Source organism: Carcharodon carcharias, chromosome 17 (assembly GCF_017639515.1).
Source record: "Carcharodon carcharias isolate sCarCar2 chromosome 17, sCarCar2.pri, whole genome shotgun sequence".
NCBI classification, from domain to species: domain Eukaryota; kingdom Metazoa; phylum Chordata; class Chondrichthyes; order Lamniformes; family Lamnidae; genus Carcharodon; species Carcharodon carcharias.
In genome coordinates, this window is record NC_054483.1 from 68,377,938 (window position 1) to 68,396,425 (window position 18,488).

An 18,488-nucleotide genomic window follows, 5' to 3' on the forward strand; every position below is an offset into this window, starting at 1 on the left:
GTTCTCCAGGCTGTTGGACATACATGTTAAATTACACTCTCTCTAAAATTAAGTTGTTTCTTAGATTAAAATATGTAGCGAATGATTTTAGAACTGATTTAGTCAAATTTATCTGAGGATTTGTTTATTCCTTGCCTCACAATAATATCAGCTATCAGACCTACTGAATAAAGTAGTGTATTCACTTGTATTTCTATCTAATCTTGAAGCTATCACTGATCTTAGGAATCCTTTCTGCCAAAATCCCAAATTTTGGCCAGAATTTTCTGGCCACATTGGTGTCAGGCGTCATGGCAGGTGAGAGGTAGAATATGGTGAGAAGACCAATAATTAGTTTCATGCTGGCATGAAAGCACAGCAGGATCATCCAATGGTGTCCTCTTGGCTGGAGGTGAGGACCTGGATGGTGCTGAGGCTGGCTGAGGGTGTTGGTCACTTGGCGGAGCTCCCTGTGAACCAAAATAGAGATAATTAGTGCTTAGCAGCAGAATCAAAAGCAGGAGAAAGAGCACCCACAGTGGAATGTTTGTCTGGTGAGCAGAGCCATGAATGTGGTGAGGAAGCAAGCTCAAGAGGATATGAGCCCAGATGGAAATGTGAGGGTGTCTGTGAGAGTTAGTTGTCCTTTGAAGTATGAGAACCCTGTGTACGTGTGATGGGTTTGAGTGGTGTGAATTGAGAGTGATGAAGTGGTTGACTTACCCTGGTGGAACAGATGTAAGTATTCATCCTTTTTCTGTACTAGATGGCTGACCTCCTCTCTGCTCCAGTAGCGTTAACCACTGCTGTCACTGCATCCCAGGCCCCATTGGTGTCTCTGGTGGACCTACTGCAGCCAGGGCAGAGGTAGAGGACATCGCAGCGGCCTTCCACTGAGTCCAGCAGGCGCCCCAGAGAGGCGTTGCTAAATTTGGAGGCTGCTGTCTTCTTTGCTTTTGGGACCATTCTGGTCTGAAGACTTGAAGTAAGCATGTGCTATGGTGGGCTTTAAATATGGCACCAAGGGCGAGGAAGCACTGAGTTCACGATGTGGTGGCAAATCCAAGCCCAACCTCCAGTGATTCGGCATGTTGCTAATGAATGCATAATTAATGAGGCGAGACACGCTGTAAATGGGAGGATACGAAGCAAAAAACCATCATTGCAGCAAGCAGGTAAAAGGTCCTTTTTCCCGCCCGCTACCCCACTTTGTGGAAATCTGGGATGATTCCACAATTTGTGTTTGCCCTGGCCCTTGGATCAATCCAAGTTGGTCTGGTAAGTTGATTTGTTGTCCATTGTTGCTTTAAAGTTCAGAGAAGTACAGCTTTAAATGCTATGCAGATTCTAAAGGTGGTGCCGCAGTAACCATTTTTTCAAAGAGTCTTCCTGCACTTGTTGCGTTTTGGTGGGCTTCTACGGCGATGGTGGTCCCAATCTCATTGGGGTTTAATTTTTTTTGCAGCAATTTGTTAAATTAACGACTTGGGGCCTTACAATATCGGAAGATTTTCAGGCATTTTACAATCGATTCCCAGCTTTGGCTGAGGTTTTTAAACCAATACCCTAGACCTGCCAGGCTTCCCCCAGGTCCCTGAACTCATCCTTCCAGCCTCTAAATTGAGGCCCGGTGGGAAGCGGCTCTTAAGTGGCCAATGATTAACCACTTAAGGGCCTCAACGGGGGTGAGGGCGGGCAGGAGGGTGGAGGGAAGGCCATTTGGGCAATTTTACGGGCCCTACCTCTTACAAACCAGCCGGCAGGGGACTGTAAAATTCTGCCCTACATATGGCAGCAGTCGGAACTGAAAGAACAAAAGAAAAATAACTTTAAAAATGAGTAGTGATCAGAAACTTAACAGCAGCAAATTAATGGTGAGTTATATTTAATGAATGCTGACTTTGGTTATGTTGTATTATTTCACCATCCTGTCATTTCTAAACCTGTCATTTTCTAAACCTGCTAGTGTGTATATGATATTGAAAAGGAATAACATATCTAGTCAGCCATGCTGTACTCAAATTTCATCACTTGTCAACTGATTTCTAAGCACATTAATGAAATAATGAACTACCCAAAGTATCCAGTCCTTCTGGTTGAAGGTGATTTATGTGGAGTCAAGTGATACCCAAGGGAAGGAAACAGAGAAAAATGCATTAATTAAAGATGCAGTTCTGTGCAGTTGTTATTCTTTGTTTGTACAATGAATTCACCGACCTCTAGATATAAAACATTGGGAATGAACTGACATTTTGGTAGCGATGTAACCTTCTTTCAGTTCAACTACAATGATAAAGGCTTAATTAATTTCCAAGATTGAATGGTCTTTATAACTTGCAGGTCTTTAAAAATGAAGAGATTATAATTTTTATTCTTTATACTACAGGTTAATTTAAAATCAATAATTCACTTTTATTGCACGCATAATGATTGATTAGCAGTGGGTTAGTTAGATGTCATATAGAAAACCAATATATTTCTGCTAGCTTTGTTTTATCTAATTGGTCCTTGTAGTCCACGTTGATATATGAGCAATAGGCCAGGGAGTGTGCAATTTTAAGACAAATAATTGATGTAGAATGAAACCAGAAGACAGCAGCATTCAAAATTCCATTGGTAATGCTTTACTATTATGGAGTTGTCTTAATGAAATCCACTTCTTGATTTGGCATAATATTTCATGTGTATGTTTCACATTTTTAACTTGGTGCTGAGGAAAGACATTTGTAAAAAATAGGAGTAATTTACATAGCCATTGCTTTAAGTCATTATATCTATTAGACTTGACAATGAATACACGTTTTGACCCCATTACTAAGGATCATGACATAGTTACCATTTTTGAATCCACCAAACTCAAACTGCAATAAATAATGCAAGAGCTGAGAAACCATTCAGCAGGTCAGCCATCTTGCGAACAAAGTGGTGATGTAAATGCTACAAATATCTGAGAAGTTAAGCACACCATCTTGTTAAAAATACATCTCTCCCTGCTGAATTAAAAAAAAACTTGCATTAATACATCATCTTTAATGTAAGAAGAGGTCCTAAAGTCCTTCACAGGAGCATTATCAAACAAAAATTTGACACTGAGGCACAAAAGGAGATATTACAGCAGGTGACCAAAAGCCTGGGCAGATAAGTAGATTTCAAAGAGTAACTTAAAGGATATGTAGAGAGGCAGAGAAGTTTAGGGAGGGTATTGCAGAGCTTTGGGCATTCACAGCTGAAGGCACAACTGCCACTGGTGGAGCAATTAAAATCAGAAATCGGCATGAGGCCAGAACTGAAGTAATGCAGATATCTTGGAGGTCTGGCACCACATAACATTGCTGTCAAGCATGGAAACAAGAACTTACCCACGATTTACACATGAAATATTGGTCTCGGAATCAGATGGTGCCACATCCATTAGCAGGCACAGTGAAGCACCAAAGGGTGAAATGTAGCAGGTAGCATGCATCCTCATTCCACCTCAGAAGTGTGCAGCTTGCTATATTGGTAAAGGCTCCTGCATAGTTGTTCATAAATTTTGTTCAAAACATATGCAAACATGGGGCCTATTGCCAGCTTTGGGCTTCTTTAAAGAATTTGCTTGTGACTGACTACAGCATGCCTGAATGTTACCTTCAATATCCTCAGGCATTTTGTAGCCAAACAGGAGCCCTTGAAGCTCATCATCAGAAGGTTATGTTATATATTTCTTTACATACCTTCTTGTGGAGTTGGGAAGAGCAGTGAATATGAACTATAATTTTGTACAAATGGTTACAATGGAGCTTACATCAGCATTCAGTTGTTTATCTGCATATTTATCCTTCCAGTCTAATGGTTTGCTTTTTTAATCCTCTGCTTTCTGTCCTGTTGTTGATCTTTTCCAAGAAATAAATAGCTGTTTACATGCACTTTACTCAATTTTGAGAATTAGTTTCCTCTTATTAAAGCTCAAGTAGTTTCTTTGGAAGGGACAACTTATTGAATCTTAACGTAAGTTAAGTTTTCTCATAACAAGTATTGCTCACCAAGCAGGGAGTCATTTTTCAAAAGTTTTTAATGGTCCAGCCATCTGTTTCCTGTTAGCTGCCTCACATTGTAAGACCAACATTTTTTTAGCCAGTTTGTAAGAAAAAGTTCCTTACACGTACCCACAAAATGATTAAAGTTTTCTATGAATTTCCAGCTCCACCAAACATTATTTTTGTTCACTTTGGTTCATTACTTTGTATTGTATGGTGAGTGCAAGCATTGGCACAATCGTAACCTAGCCCATCTGGCATGAACAGAATGGGTTCAGGTTGGACGCCCATTTTATACGTCGCCGCCATTGAAATGGTGCATCTAATTTGGCACATAAATTGGGCACTCAATCCAACACTGCCCCATTCCTGACAGGTGGGTTAGGTTAAAATCAAGTGATTAATATAGAAAATTATTTGGTACCTCTGGTATATCGTACATCATAAGAATACTTATTTTTATTCTTTCATGGGATGTGATCATTGCTGACAAGGCCAGTGTTTGTTGCCCATCTCTAATTACCCTTGAACTGAGTGACTTGATAGGCCATTTCAGAGGGCAGTTAAGAGTCAACCACATTACTATGGATCTGGACTCACATGTAGGTCAGAGTGGGTAAGGATGGCAGATTTCCTTCCCTAAAGGACATTAGTGAACCAGATGGTTTTTATGACAATCGATGATAGTTTCACGGTCGCCATTACTGAGACAAGCTTCCAATTCCAGATAGAATTTAAATTTCACCACCTACTGTGATGGAATTTGAAACCATATCCCTGGAGAATTAGCATGGGCCTCTCAATGACTCGTCCAGTGACATTACCACTGTGCCAGCACCTCCCCCTTACTAACTCAAATTGTTCAGTTTAATGAAACTATTAACATTGTGAGTTCCTTTCACAATAAAAATGTTTATGTCATGGTGGCATACAGTAATTCCAACATGTGAAACCATAGATTTAAGGCACATCCCTTCCCACAAAACAGCTTGGCATCCTTGCTAGCTGATGTTGTAAACCACACCCTCTCTTCATGAACTGTCCCAGTCCCTTTCAAATCTGCCATTATTACCCCACTCCTTAAAAGGACATCCCTGATCTTTCTGTCCTTGAAAACTAGCACTCAATCTCCATCCTTGCCTTTCCCTCAAGCCATTAAACATGTTTTTGTCTCCCAAATCTCTGCCCATCTTTCCTGTAACTCGATGTTTAAACTTTGCCAATCAGGGTGAAGCTCTCTGCGGTGCTGAAATGATCCTAATTAAATTTACAAATTATAGCTTTATGTGAATTTGGCAATGGTGCACATTGATTATATTCAGCTCTACATCACCACTATCAAATATTGTGAAGACTGAAGAAGTTGTCTTTAGCCCCGCCATGAACTCTGTTCCCTAGTCACTAATTCCATCCCTCTGGCCACTTCCTCAAGGCTAACCAGACAGTTTGTAACCTTGATGTCCTGCTTGACCCTGAGCCGAGCTTCCAGCCATATCCTCTTCAACATCAAAACCGCTTTCTTACACCTCCATAATATTGGGTGGAATTTTACAGCCCCATCTGGGGGGTGTGGGGAGGGGGGGGAGCAAGGCCGGGGCCGTAAAGTTCAGTGAGCCATACAAAAGCCCATTGACTTTGACGGGACTGTAAATTTCTGAAATTCCGCCCATTGTTGGTCTCCCACCTCACCTCAGTTCATCTGCTGCTGAAACCCTCATGCACACTTTTGTCACCCTCAGACTCAACTATTTCAATGCTCTCCTGGCCAGCCTCCCATATTCTACCCTCCATAATCTTGAGCTCATCCAAAGCTCTGTCACCTGTATCCTAGAAAGCATCAAATCCCATTATCATCACCCTTGCGCTTGCTAACCTGTTTGTTCGTGGCTCAATTTTAAAATTCTCATCCTAAGGTTCAATTCCCTTCACAACCTCACCACCCCCCCCACCCCATCCCACCTCCTCTAACCTCAAAAATCCTCCGGGAAGTTAGTGTTAACCCAGTTCTAGCACTGAGAAAAGGCCAGGTGAGAACAAGTAGAGAAGGAAAAATTGGTTCTTTTTTCTTATTCATTCAAGGGATGTGGGTGTTGCTGGTAAAGCTAGCATTTATTGCCTATCCCTAGTTGCCATTGAGAAGGTGATGGTGATGGTGAGCCACCTTCTTAAACTGTCTAGGGAAGCAAGTTCCAGGATTTTTACCCAGCAATGATGATGAATTGGCCATATATTTTCAAATCAGGATGGTGTGCTACTTGGGGAGATCTTGGAGATGGTGGTGCATTAAGGTTATGTGCCTGCTGTTTTTGTTGTTCCAGCTGGTAGAGGTCATAGGTTTCAAGAAGCCTCGAGGAGTTGCTGCAGTGCATCTTGTAGACACTGCTGCCAAGGAAACACACAGAAAACAGCAAGTATGTGGCAGGTTGGGCTGGAGACCCCTGATCGGGGTAGGAGCAAGAAGGTAGCAAGGGAGATGAAAGGTTCCTTCTGGAAGCCAGAAAAGCATTCTTGCTGTTCTTAGACTTACAAGGAAAACTATAAGTTTTTTGAAAAAAGACCTTTTTTGGCCTCTACTAGCTAGTCTTGGCATTGCTGGTTTAGCTTAGTAAGAAACTCATTGCTTCCAACTCAGGCCATGTAGTAATATTTGCTCATGGATCCCAATGACATCGTCAGAACCTAACATGCATATGTAAACAAGGATCCCACCTGTTTAGGGTGAGTTGAACTTGCAGCCTGCTCAGCTGGGTGGGTTAAAATTGCAATCCAGTGGTTTCCACAGCTTTAGGGCAGCATAGTAATTTGTGCAATTTTCAATCTGCCCTGTTTATTTAAGGCTGCTGCTCAACATTCCCCACAACAACATGCATTTATATTGTGCTTCTAACATAGTAAAATGCCCCAAGGCTTTTCACAGAAGTGTTATTAAACAAAATTTGACACCTAGTCACAAAAGGAGATAATAGATAACCAAAATCTTGATCAAAGAGGAAGGTTTTAACAAGGATCTTAAAGGAGTAGAGGAAGGTAGAAAGGCAAAGACAGTAAGGATGTTCCTCATGACAATTGGATCAATACATTTGAATACAAATAAGGTTTAATTGCCTTTTGGTGGGGGTTATTTTCAGATTACCTGTGGTTATAAATTCCAGCTTCAGGTCAAACAAAAACAACCTTCTTTCTCCCTTATTTAGTATTTATGACATATTGAAGTATGAATTCTGGCAAATACTTTAAAGACCATTATATAAATAGATAAATCAGTTAATTAGTTCTCAGTTGAAAGTTTAATGACAGATAGTTTTCATTTATTTCAGTTATAAAACATTTATTTAAACCATAAAAGCCATTACTTTCTAAATACCTTAGATTTGCACTATAAAGCTGCCTTTGGCAGCTATACAGAAACCATATTATAGAGAGATACATACCAAGAGCTGCTGGCCCTGATATTTATAGGAGGCAGGTTAGTGTAGCTGCAGCGGGCAATTTCTGGAAATCTTGGAAACATGGACGATCACATTATCATGTTTTAAATTCAGTTTGCCGCCTGGCAGCCGGCCGGATTGATGGGTTGGCAGGAAAGCTTGCAGCAGATGGCCTCAGCCAGGATCGTTGGGGATGGTCCTGAACAATTGGAAAAGATTGGGGCTCAGAGTACAGCAATCAGGAGGCATTTAGGCAAATGTCAGGGCATGGTGGTGGTTGTTGGTCAATTGTAGTAGAGAGGAGAGAACACAATTGGCAGAAGATCATAACTGGCCTGCGGGTCAGGGGAACACTCTAGTTACTCCTGGCTCACAGAGCTGGAAAAATATTTACTGGCTTGATCCAGCTTCACACCCCCACCCGCCCTCCCCCATCTCCCTTTAGCTACCTGTCTTCCCAAACCCAAGCATTAAGACTGAATCAGGCTCCCAGCTGTACTATAGGAGCCTGATTTAAATAATATAATAAAGTGCCCTGGCTCTAGGGAGCAGGAGATCAGCATGCCTTGTAACTGTAAAAATGGGGGCAGGTGTACTCAGCAGGTTGGTGGGAGGTGGGGGGGGGGGCGCGGTGTTGGTTGGTGGTTGGTGGGGGTGGCGGTGTGGGGGTCACAATTTTTCATTCTTAAATCTCTACCCTCTCCAGCCTGTCATGGGAAAGGGTGGTTAATAGCAACCCCTCAGTGTATTTTTTTTTAAAGACCTTGGCCTTAATTTTTTGTATGGCGGGGTTTCACCTCCCGTGATTCGAGTGTTCCCCACCAACTCTGAGTGCCCCACAGCCATTTCACGCTCAAATGAGTTCACGCTCAAATGAGTGTTAAGTGGCTGCAGGTGGGTCTTCCGACCTTCACTAAGGAGGAAGTCCCACCTTAGAGAGCTGCTAGCCCATCTGATTGGCTGGCAGCTCTCCAGTCCCAGCAGCGACACTGCTGCAGTGGACAGATAGGAAGATCAGAAGGAATTCGGAGCCTAAGTCCAGGGAACGGGGGCCCAGGTAAATTCAAGGGGTCCCAGGGCAGGGAAGGTAGCGAAGGCTCGGAGGGGGTGGGTGTGAAGGGGTCGAATGGGGTTTCTGGGGAGAGGCTGGGGCAGAGAGGAAGGTCTGGAAGCCACCATACCTTAAGACGGGGGTGCCCAACTTCAGAAGGGGACTTCTGATGAAGGCGCACTCCCCACCCCCACCCCCAACTCTACCGCCCAAGATGTAACTATGGTGATTTTCGACCTTCCCCCACACCAGGTAAATCCTTCCACCAAGGACGGGCTTCCTGTCCAAGGTCTTGCCCACCCCAGTCCAAAATCGCTATGTAGTTGAGGCATGCGGCAATGGGGGAGCATTAAGTTCTGGCCATTGTTTCTGTATTAGGGAGTGAACATAGATGTAAATATATTCATGAGAAGTGAATCTCACTGGAAAGATTTTTTCAATAACACTATAAGAAATTATATATTCAACATCCAATGCTATTTTGCCACGACAAAAAACTTCTCTTGTTTTCCTGCTAATGTGCTAATTTAATGATTTGTTGTTTGCTTTTTCTCTTAACAGGTCACGGCTTGCAGATTTCATCACAAACTGTCAGCCAGAACCTCGTTCTACAAGTGGCTGCTTGAGGCAGAACTATGCAGCCTGTTTACTTGCTTACTCAGGACTCATAGGTGAGCTTTAGAAGAGAGGGTAATCTTGTGTTCAATATTCAATGTTCAATATCAGATTGGATAAGCGGATGAAGGTAAAGTGTTTGAAGAGAAACGAGCATTACGGAGAATTATATGGAGCTTACGGCATAGAAACAGGCCATTAGGCTCAACTGGTCCCCACTGTTGATTATGCTCCAAATGAGCCTCCTTGCACCCCTCTTCATTTTACTGTACAAGCATATTCATGTATTCCTTTCTTTTGCATGCCTATTTAGCTTCCCCTCAAATGTATCTATGCTATTTACCTCAACTACTCCCTCCCCGATATTCTAATCACATATTGAGTAAAAAAGTTTTCTTCTTCATGTCCTATTGAATTTATTAATGACGATCTTATATTTATAGCGCCTAGATTTGGTCTCCCAGACAAGTCGTAACATTGGTCAGAATTTTACAAGCCCATTGCCGACATACTGGGAGGCTGGAAGGCTTGCAAAATGGCATGGGAATCTTTCAGGGGTGAGGGCAACGGGTGCCCAAGACCTTCCCAACACTTTGCCATTTTGCCAATAGCTGGGATGGTGGCAGATGAGCCCACCCCTCCTAGGCACCCAATTAAGTGGCCAGTTAAGGGCCTCTTCCCAATTCTGCTGGCATTTTGCCAGTGGCAGGAGAGTCTGCCACTTTGTAGGGAGACTGACAGGTAAATCCTGGTGGTCTCCCATTGAGCTCCAGTGGGTTTGGAAGATGCTTTTGAAGGAGCCTTGGTGAGTTGCTACAGTGCACCTTGTAGATGGTACACACTGCTGTCACTGTGCGTCGGCGGTGGTGGGAGTGTTGAAGGTGGCGAATGGGGTGCTAATCAAGTAGGCTGCTTTCTCCTGGATGATGCTAAGCTTCTTGAGCATTGTTGGAGCTGCACTTATCTAGGCAAGCGGAGGGCATTACATCACATTCCTGACTTGTGCCTTGTAGATGGCGGACAGAGTTAGGGGAGTCAGGAGTGGGGAGTTACTCACCACAGAATTCCCAGCCTCTGACCTATTGTTGTGGTCAAGCAGCTTGACACCATCCAGGATGTAACAGCCCACTTGATTGGCATCCCATCCACAAACATTCACTCCTTCCACCACCAATACACAGTGGCAGCAGTGTGTACCATCTACAAAATGTACTGAAGGAACTCACCAAGGCTTCTTAGACAGCATCTTCCAAACCCACAACCGCTACCATCTAAAAGGACAAGGGCAGCAGACACATGGGAACACCACCACCTGCAAGCGCCCCTCTGCGCCACTCACTAACCTGACTTGGGAATATATCACCATTCCTTCACTGTTGCTGGGTCAAAATCCTGGAACTTCCTCCTAACAGCACTGTGGGTATACCTACACCACATGTACTGCAACAGTTCAAGAAGGCAACTCACCACCACCTTCTCAAGGGCAATTATGGATGAGCAATAAACGTTGGCCTAGCTAGCGATGCCCACATGCCATGAACAAATAAAAAGAAAAAATATATATTTATCTGGCAGGTCCAGTTCAGTTTCTGGTCAATGGTTATCTCCATGATTTTGATAGTGGGGGATACAGCAATTGTAATGCTATTGAATGTTAAGGGGAGGTGGTTAGATTCTCTCTTGCTGGAGATGGTCATTGTCTGGCACTTGAGTGGCACAAATGTTACTTGCCAATATCAGCTCAAGCCTGAATGTTAACCAGGTCTTGCTGCATATGGGCACGGGCTGCTTCACTATCTGAGCCATTGACTTGTGGTGGTATTGCTGAGGCTACTGAGCTGGCAGTCCTTCTGTTGAGTTGGCAGCTCTTGGTGTGGGCTGCCATCTTTAACAGGATAGTAGCCACAGAGACAGCCACTGACAAAATATGGCCCCCGATCCTGCTGCTTGCTGATGTGGGGTTGCCCCACTTCTGCTCCAGAACTCCGCTACCCTCGCAAAATCCAGCCCATCGCCTTTACAATTACCTCATTACTGGGTGAGGGGCTGGTAAATGCGATTAGAACTATTTGTTCACAGGCAAAGGAGACAATCTGGTTGAGCCGAATGGCCTGCTTCCATGTTGTAACTTGTATAATTCAAATCTATGTTAGACTTTGCTTATACTTTCAACATAAAACCATTATTGAATAACAATGCTTGAAAGATGGCTTATCCAATTTTCCACAAAGCTGCCTTTTATCTTGCTTGGCTCTATTGATGCTTGACTCTGAAAAGCGACAACTAGTAATGGGTGAGCAATTTCTTGTTATTTCTGATCATTATGTTTCCTTTCGAGTAACTATGATGTGACAGCTAAAGTGTTTTATCTGAGAATATATAACAGTTTGTGTTTGGTTCAATGAATGATCATTAAATTTGATCTTGGCTTCTCTTGACAGGAACTGTCATCACCCCAAACTATATTGATTCCACTGGCATCAGTGTGGCACCATGGTGCACTTGTATTGGAAGTGGAAACCAAAAGGAGGAGTGCGATGAGTTCCACAATTTCTTCAAGGACAACCGATGTTTCAGTAAGTTCAGCAATCCACAACAGTCAGGTTTATAGATTTTGTGGAAGCGCTAATTTTATTTAACTTCATCTTTATGCTGTAGTTTAGTGTATGTGATGACACATCAATATACACATTTTACATTATATTGTCTAATGTATTGGAAAGTACCATAACTTTTCAACTCTTCTGGATAGAAATACTTCTGTTGGACTCTGTCCTTTTTGAGGTTTGCCCCCTCAAACCTGTATTTAAAACTAACAATGAGACCAAGCATCATTCATAAATCTACGCACTAATATACAACGTGTATCTACATGCACAAAAACAGAATCAGAACAGAAACATACATAGATATTACATCTATTATGAGATAGATATAAAAAGTATTCAGACTATATATACTTATCTATTTACTTATATATCAAAATAGCTACAATACATGGTTTCAGTGAAGTTTAATTTCTCTCAAATAAATCAATAAATCTCAATCATTAAGTAAGGTGTCAAAAAACATGATATTGTTGAGTTTTAAATTTGTTTTTAGATTTTTTTGGTACAAATATGAGTCTTTCTTTTTGGTCAATAGATAGATGCATATATAGTGAATGCTGAGTCATACAGTCAGGAAGGTCCCAATTCTGATCCTTGATTTATGCTGATGTTGCCACAGTGGGATGCTATAATTGATTTCCGTATCCCTGTGTTAGACAGATAAAGAATTGTCCATTTTGCTATTATCATTGCCCAGTGACTTGTCGGAAAGCATGAACATGTGACCGTGGGTTGGGAGAAGGCTGTGCTTAGCTGCGATGGCAATGTACAAAGAATGACATTTGGGTGAGGTATTGGAGGCCTGTTAATAACAATCACAACAAAAGCCACCATCTCCATTGGTGAGACAAAGTGGAATGTAGTTCATCTGTAATCCTGTCTAGCACCACAGCTGAAGGAAGAAACTCAGCAATGGAAAATTGTGGGTGGGGGAGGAGCAAAAATAGACAATGCAAAGAATGCCATGTATGTCACTTGTCCCATCAATGTTACATCAGTAAAATGTAATTTGGTGACATTTACTATTATTAAACTATTTATATTCTTAAAGCGATCTCTTCTTTATGTTTCAATTACTTTAATTCAAATAAATGTTATTATATTTTGAGCACTTAAACTATCTCTTTTCTATGGTCATTTAGAAATTATGTAATTGCATAAGTTTATTATCTTATTCTTTGTTTAATTCTACAGAAAATGCCATACAAGCATTTGGTAATGGCACTGATGTGAATGTTTGGCAGTTAATGCCACCTGCACAGACCACAGCATCATCCAAACAGAACTACACACCACAGCATAATTCTGAGTCAGTGAGCTATGGCAATGAAATTCACACAGCAGATGATGACAGTGTCTTTCCTTTATGTGCAAATTTACAGGTAAGGGATTACTAGAACTCTAAAGGAACCAAGCAATTTCTACGTGATTATCAAGGCTAAACATGGCAAGGAAATGAGAAAAAATAACTTACTAATTAGCATGAAATAGCATCCTCACATCTATGGCTTAAAACTTTAAAGGTCCAACACAAGACATTAGATAGCTTGTCAACTTGTCTTGTTAGATTTAATTGGCAGCTGTATTAACAATGCAGCTGACATTGTCAAGCTGCAATGATCTGTTGCCAACAGATTTTTTTTTTCTCTACTGTGTGTAAGGACGAGAAACAAAAATGTCACTTGATTGCTGTTATAACTCTCAGTGCAGAAGACTAATTCGATAGCTGAAGACTAGCCAGTTGATCATAATACTATTTATTTCTATTCCAGTGTGACAGTTATTGTGAGACTTGAAGCCGGGTTAAATAAAACATTGGGCAGAATTTTTCACCGCATGGGCGTGCATGCGTCCGACCCTAACGGGAATAAAATAGTGTGCGATGACGTCGGGTGGGCATCCTGACATCATTGCGCTATTTTGCTCAGTGGACACGCGCGGGTGCCAGAGCGGGTGCCAGAGCAGTGCCAGCTATTAATTAAGTGGCCACTTAAGGCTCTTAATAGTCCAATTGACTGTGATTTTTCCTTGCCCCTGCAATTTTCTGTTCATCACACAGGCAAAATAGACAGGTGGCCAGCCAACATTTTCATAAACCTCATCCAAGGGCAGGATAAAAAGGGTCAGCAGCATCACCAGTGTGAGTAGTGAGGAGTTTTGGAGATAGTTTGCAGCTGGTTGCTTATTGGCATCTGGCCACCTCAACTCTGTTCGGGGCTTCATTCTTAGCATTTCAAGGCTTCATTTCAGGGCTCATTGCTGTCTGCCAGGCCCCCAGAGGATTCAGACAGTGTGGACCCTTTCAGGTATCAGACAGCCTTCCCTTACCATGGTAGTGGGGATTGTGGTCTCTGTTGGAGGCACCTCATTTGAGGAGGAAGAGAGGGGCAGAAGGGAGGGAAGGCTGAGTGCCTCTATGCAGCATCCAGGGGAGCAACCTGTGGGAGGAGAGGCATAGGCACAAGGCACGCAGGGCCAGCAGGTAGTCTAAAGCGGAAGGGGCTGCAGTTGACACCACTATCCTGCTGCCAGGGTTTACATGCGCCGATGCAGCTACCTCAATCTGTCCAAGGTGCAATGCCAAAGGAGGCTCCACCTTTCAAGGGAGAGCATGACCTCAATTTGCCAGGTTATTGGGCCTGAGGTCAGCTCCGATTTTGTGGGTAGACATCCCATGCCAATGGCTCTGAAGTTCACAGTGATCCTCAACTTCTATGCACCCGGCTCTTTCCAGGGGTCAGTGGGGGATCTGTGTGGAATCTCCCAAACAGCTGTCCACATTTGTGTTGAGCTGGTGACATAAATTCTGTTCAGGCAGGATACTGACCTTTATTCTTTACCCTACGGATAAGGCCAGCCAGGCAGAGTGAGCCAAAGGCTTTGCAGCGATTGCTGGGTTCCCCCGTGTCCAGAGTGCCATCGACAGCATACATGTGGCCTTCAAGGCGCCAGCGTGTCAGCCGGATGCCTTCATCAACAGAAAGGGATTTCTCTCCATGAACGTGCAGATAGTGTGTGATCACAGGGTGCAGGATCTGCAAGTCTGTGCAAGGTACTCTGGTGGCTCCTATGACACCTACATCTTGAGACACTCCCAGGTGCCGAGGCTCTTCAGTGCTCCAGCCCAACTGGATGGATGGCTGCTGGGTGACAAGGACTATATATTGATGAAGTGGCTCATGACGCCTCTCCGACACCCAAGAACAGAGGCAGAGAGGCGGTGCAATATGAGTCATGCCTCCACAAAGACAGCGGTAGAGAGGACCATAGGTCTTCTCAAGATGCACTTCTGATGCCTGAACCATTCAGGGGTGCACTACAATACCTCCCAGAGCGTGTGTCACTGATCGTGGCTGCGTGCAGCGCTCTCCGCAATCTGGCACTGGCAAGGAGGAGGATCTTGATACAGCTGCACAGGCCAGATGATGAGTCCGAAGTTGAGCATGGTGAGAAGAAAGCTGAGGGCATGGAGCCAGATCTCAGTAACCTACAGAGAGGCAGGGACACCAAGGACGCCTTGATTCAATGCTCCTTCAAATAGGTTAGCAAAGATCAGCTTCAAATGTATGCCAGGGCTGCTGCCTCCATCCCGGATGTCTGAAAAGACCCTTTCATTTGAACACAGAGCACTCCGCCTGTGCAACAAAGTTCAGAGCCACCTATGTCCAACATTACATACTGGCATTCCCTGCACCAATGAAATAAAAAGGTGAAGCACGCTCAGGCCATGAAGACAAAAACACAATTTATGTCATTCCGACAATTCAATAATCTTAACAGAAACGTTTCTGGTATTCAACATCTGACCCGTAAACTAAAAGTTAACAAAAATTAACATTAAATCATCCGTGATCTGTCCCTCTTGTGCTGATGTTGCCTTTAATTTATGTTTGCAAGTGCTATGTCTAGGTGCTCCCCCGTCGCTGGCACCAGCATTGCAGGCAGTCTGCTGACTCTGCTGTCTTGTTGGCCTTGATGACCTTGGGGGGGTCATACTCTGGCCAGTGGAGCCTTTGCTGGCCCCGCCTGGGATGGAGCAGCCAGTGGCACAGCTGGCATCTCCCCTGTTGCTGCAGCCTCATCAGATGCCATGGTCACTGGCGGAGGAGCGGAGGAGCTGCTGCCGTCATCCAGAGCACCCTGAGAGGAGCCCACAGAGACAACATGCAGCTCATGCGCCAACGTGAGGTCGCTGTGGACCTCCCTGCTCACCATTGATGGGCGGGCATCTAGCTGGGATACTGGGTGTCTCATCCATCTCCCACACTGACATTGACCAACTGAGATCAGTGCCTGTGTGAGGGCTTGCAGGTCCAAGCGCAACCCCAGGAACCCCTCATTCTGTCCCTGGAGCTGCCTCTCCATGAGTGTTGCCAGTCTCTCAATGGAGAAGGCAATGCGCTCGGCTGTGACGGTCAATGCAGTGCTCATGCTCCCCATGGACTCCTCCATCACGGAGACCATGGCATGTAGATCCTCATGGATTCCTACCAGATCCTCCTGCACATCTCGCTGGACATCCAGCATCTGCTGCCTAATGGATGACTCCAGAGGCTCATTATCAACCTTCGACTGAGCATCACCCTGGTCCCCAGCAGTCCTCCAACTGCCGTCGCCCTGGGCACTCTCTGCCTCTGCCTGCACCTCAAACGACTGTGAAGTGCCCTCATAAATGTGCACCGATGAATAGCGGCCGCTCTAATGCCCACCAAAGTGCTGGTATCTGCGCTGGTGCCTGCTTCAGAGAATAGGTGTGACACAGGTGCAAATGATGCCCGATGGTCCTCCAGCATCAGGGGTGGCCCTTCGGGGTCTGGAGATCAAATGCCTACTGGCAAACCCAAAAGGGAGAAGAAAGGCATGCCATTGGTTAAAGTCATCACACTGTTACTGTGCATGCCAGAAACCCTTTGAGACAATGGAGATCAGCATCATGATGTCTTCCAATGATCAATGGGGACTCCAGGTTCGAGGCTCACATCAATGAAAAGGCTACACTAGAATGGTTGCACAAGCCGAAATTCTCACCTCTGTGCACCACACTCTTATCTTCGTCTGGCACCCTCGCTGGCTTTCAAGTTCCAGGGCATCTTGCTCCAGGGCACCTCGAAAAGATTAGGAGTCTAGTGGGACCTCCGCTGGTCTACGAGCTTTCTATATTGTGGGCAGTCTTCCCCTGAAACAACAGAGGAGCATTGATTAGTCCACTCTGTACATGCAGCGCCATTGCAGCCTGGCCAACCCCAGCTGAGGAGCACCTGGCAGAGCACTTCTGAGTTGTGGCCCTTGAGCCTCAAGGCACTCAGTCCAAGCAGGCAGGGCTCAGCCCCTTGGCCATCTCCGGCATGATTGATGGTTGGCACTCAGACTGTATTTGTTATATATTCACTATAAAACATTTATACTGAGTGATATTCAGTTACATAAAAATTGCAGTATAAATATTGGTAGCCATGTGTGGTCATCCAAAAGAAAAATAATTAATATTGCTATAGAATTCAACTAAAAACAAAACAGAAAATAGCATTTTGTATTAAATATTCATCAAATTACAGAAGCAACTGTATATATTGAATCTATAATTACAGCTTTAAAAAAAGAATATATTCCAATAAGTTAGAGTATTCATAGTGGTGGGATGGGGGGGTGGGGGGCGGGGGGGAGGGTGGTGGGCAGTTGGCAGGGAATTCTTTACCACTGCAGTGCACTTCATTTCATGACAAATATCAACTATTCTTCAGTTTCTTTCTACTGTTGAGAAAATAACAGGTAGAAAAGGAAGACGACTGCCTTTACTTTTTCAAAACTAAATCTAGGTTTGAACCATAATGCTCTAACAATTTATACTTTTAAAGACCCTTTAACACTGCAAGAATGTCCCAAAGTGGGAGATGTCAGACCTCCATCCAGGAATAGGGAAAAGACTGAAGGCAGGGCCAAGGAGTTAGATGTGAACAGAGACATATGACTCAGTAAGGTTTCAGAGGGTGAAGTAGGATCATGAAGGAATTTGTAATGAGAAAGGAGGATTTTGAATCAATGTCCTGGGAGATGAGAAGGCAGTGAAGGTTGGCAAGGACACGTGATAGGTGAATGGAATTAACTGTGGCAAAAAATGCAGGTGGCGGATTCTGGATGAAGTAGAGTTACGTAGAATGGGTCTTGTAGAATGGTTCTTTGAAAGAACAATCCGATTGAACCCACACCCCTGCATTTTCCTCCCCGTATGCCTGCAAACAAGATGGCTGAGCTTGGAGTTGAAAGTAATCATTGTTGGTGATGGGCCGATGTAGAATTTCAAGCTCAACTCTGATCTGAGCAGCATATAGACGTCTTTCAGCCCGTGTGTGCATCCAAGAAAAGGGATGGGAATAAAGGTTGAAGTGCAATGTTTTTGGTGAGATCAGACTTGCTAATGTTGAGCTGCAGGAATCTTGCAACTTGATATGAGTCAGACAAGCAATCAAACAGCACAACAATAGTCCTGGTGATAAAAAGGTAAAGCTAGTGGTCCAGCGGTAACAATTACATTATTTACAAATCAGTAATAAATGTAACCTTATAGCCTTGGTAAAAGAAAAATAAAAAGCAAACATTAAAATAATTATTTAAACAAAAATCTTAAGACTGCTGAGCTGAAGTGGCATTCCCTTGAAGTCTAAATGGACTGAAAAGCTTGTTGTGCATTGAGTGGAATCCAAAATTGGGTTGTGCACACACCAGTGGCAAGAATACCAATTTCTTTTCTCAAGAACAGTAATATTCAAACATAAAAGCTATTCTGACATAT

General features: G+C 43.7%; 1 protein-coding gene across 2 annotated transcripts in view; it reads left to right on the forward strand.

Annotated features, from left to right (window-relative positions):
• Positions 1–18,488, forward strand: part of gfra1b (gdnf family receptor alpha 1b) — a 285,858-nt gene that overhangs the window by 251,115 nt on the left and 16,255 nt on the right. For both annotated transcript variants that reach the window (XM_041210296.1, XM_041210297.1), the window contains exons 5-7: positions 9,036–9,145; positions 11,531–11,665; positions 12,893–13,080. In XM_041210296.1, coding sequence (XP_041066230.1) covers positions 9,036–9,145; positions 11,531–11,665; positions 12,893–13,080 — 433 coding nt within the window. The remainder of the gene's footprint in view (positions 1–9,035; positions 9,146–11,530; positions 11,666–12,892; positions 13,081–18,488) is intronic.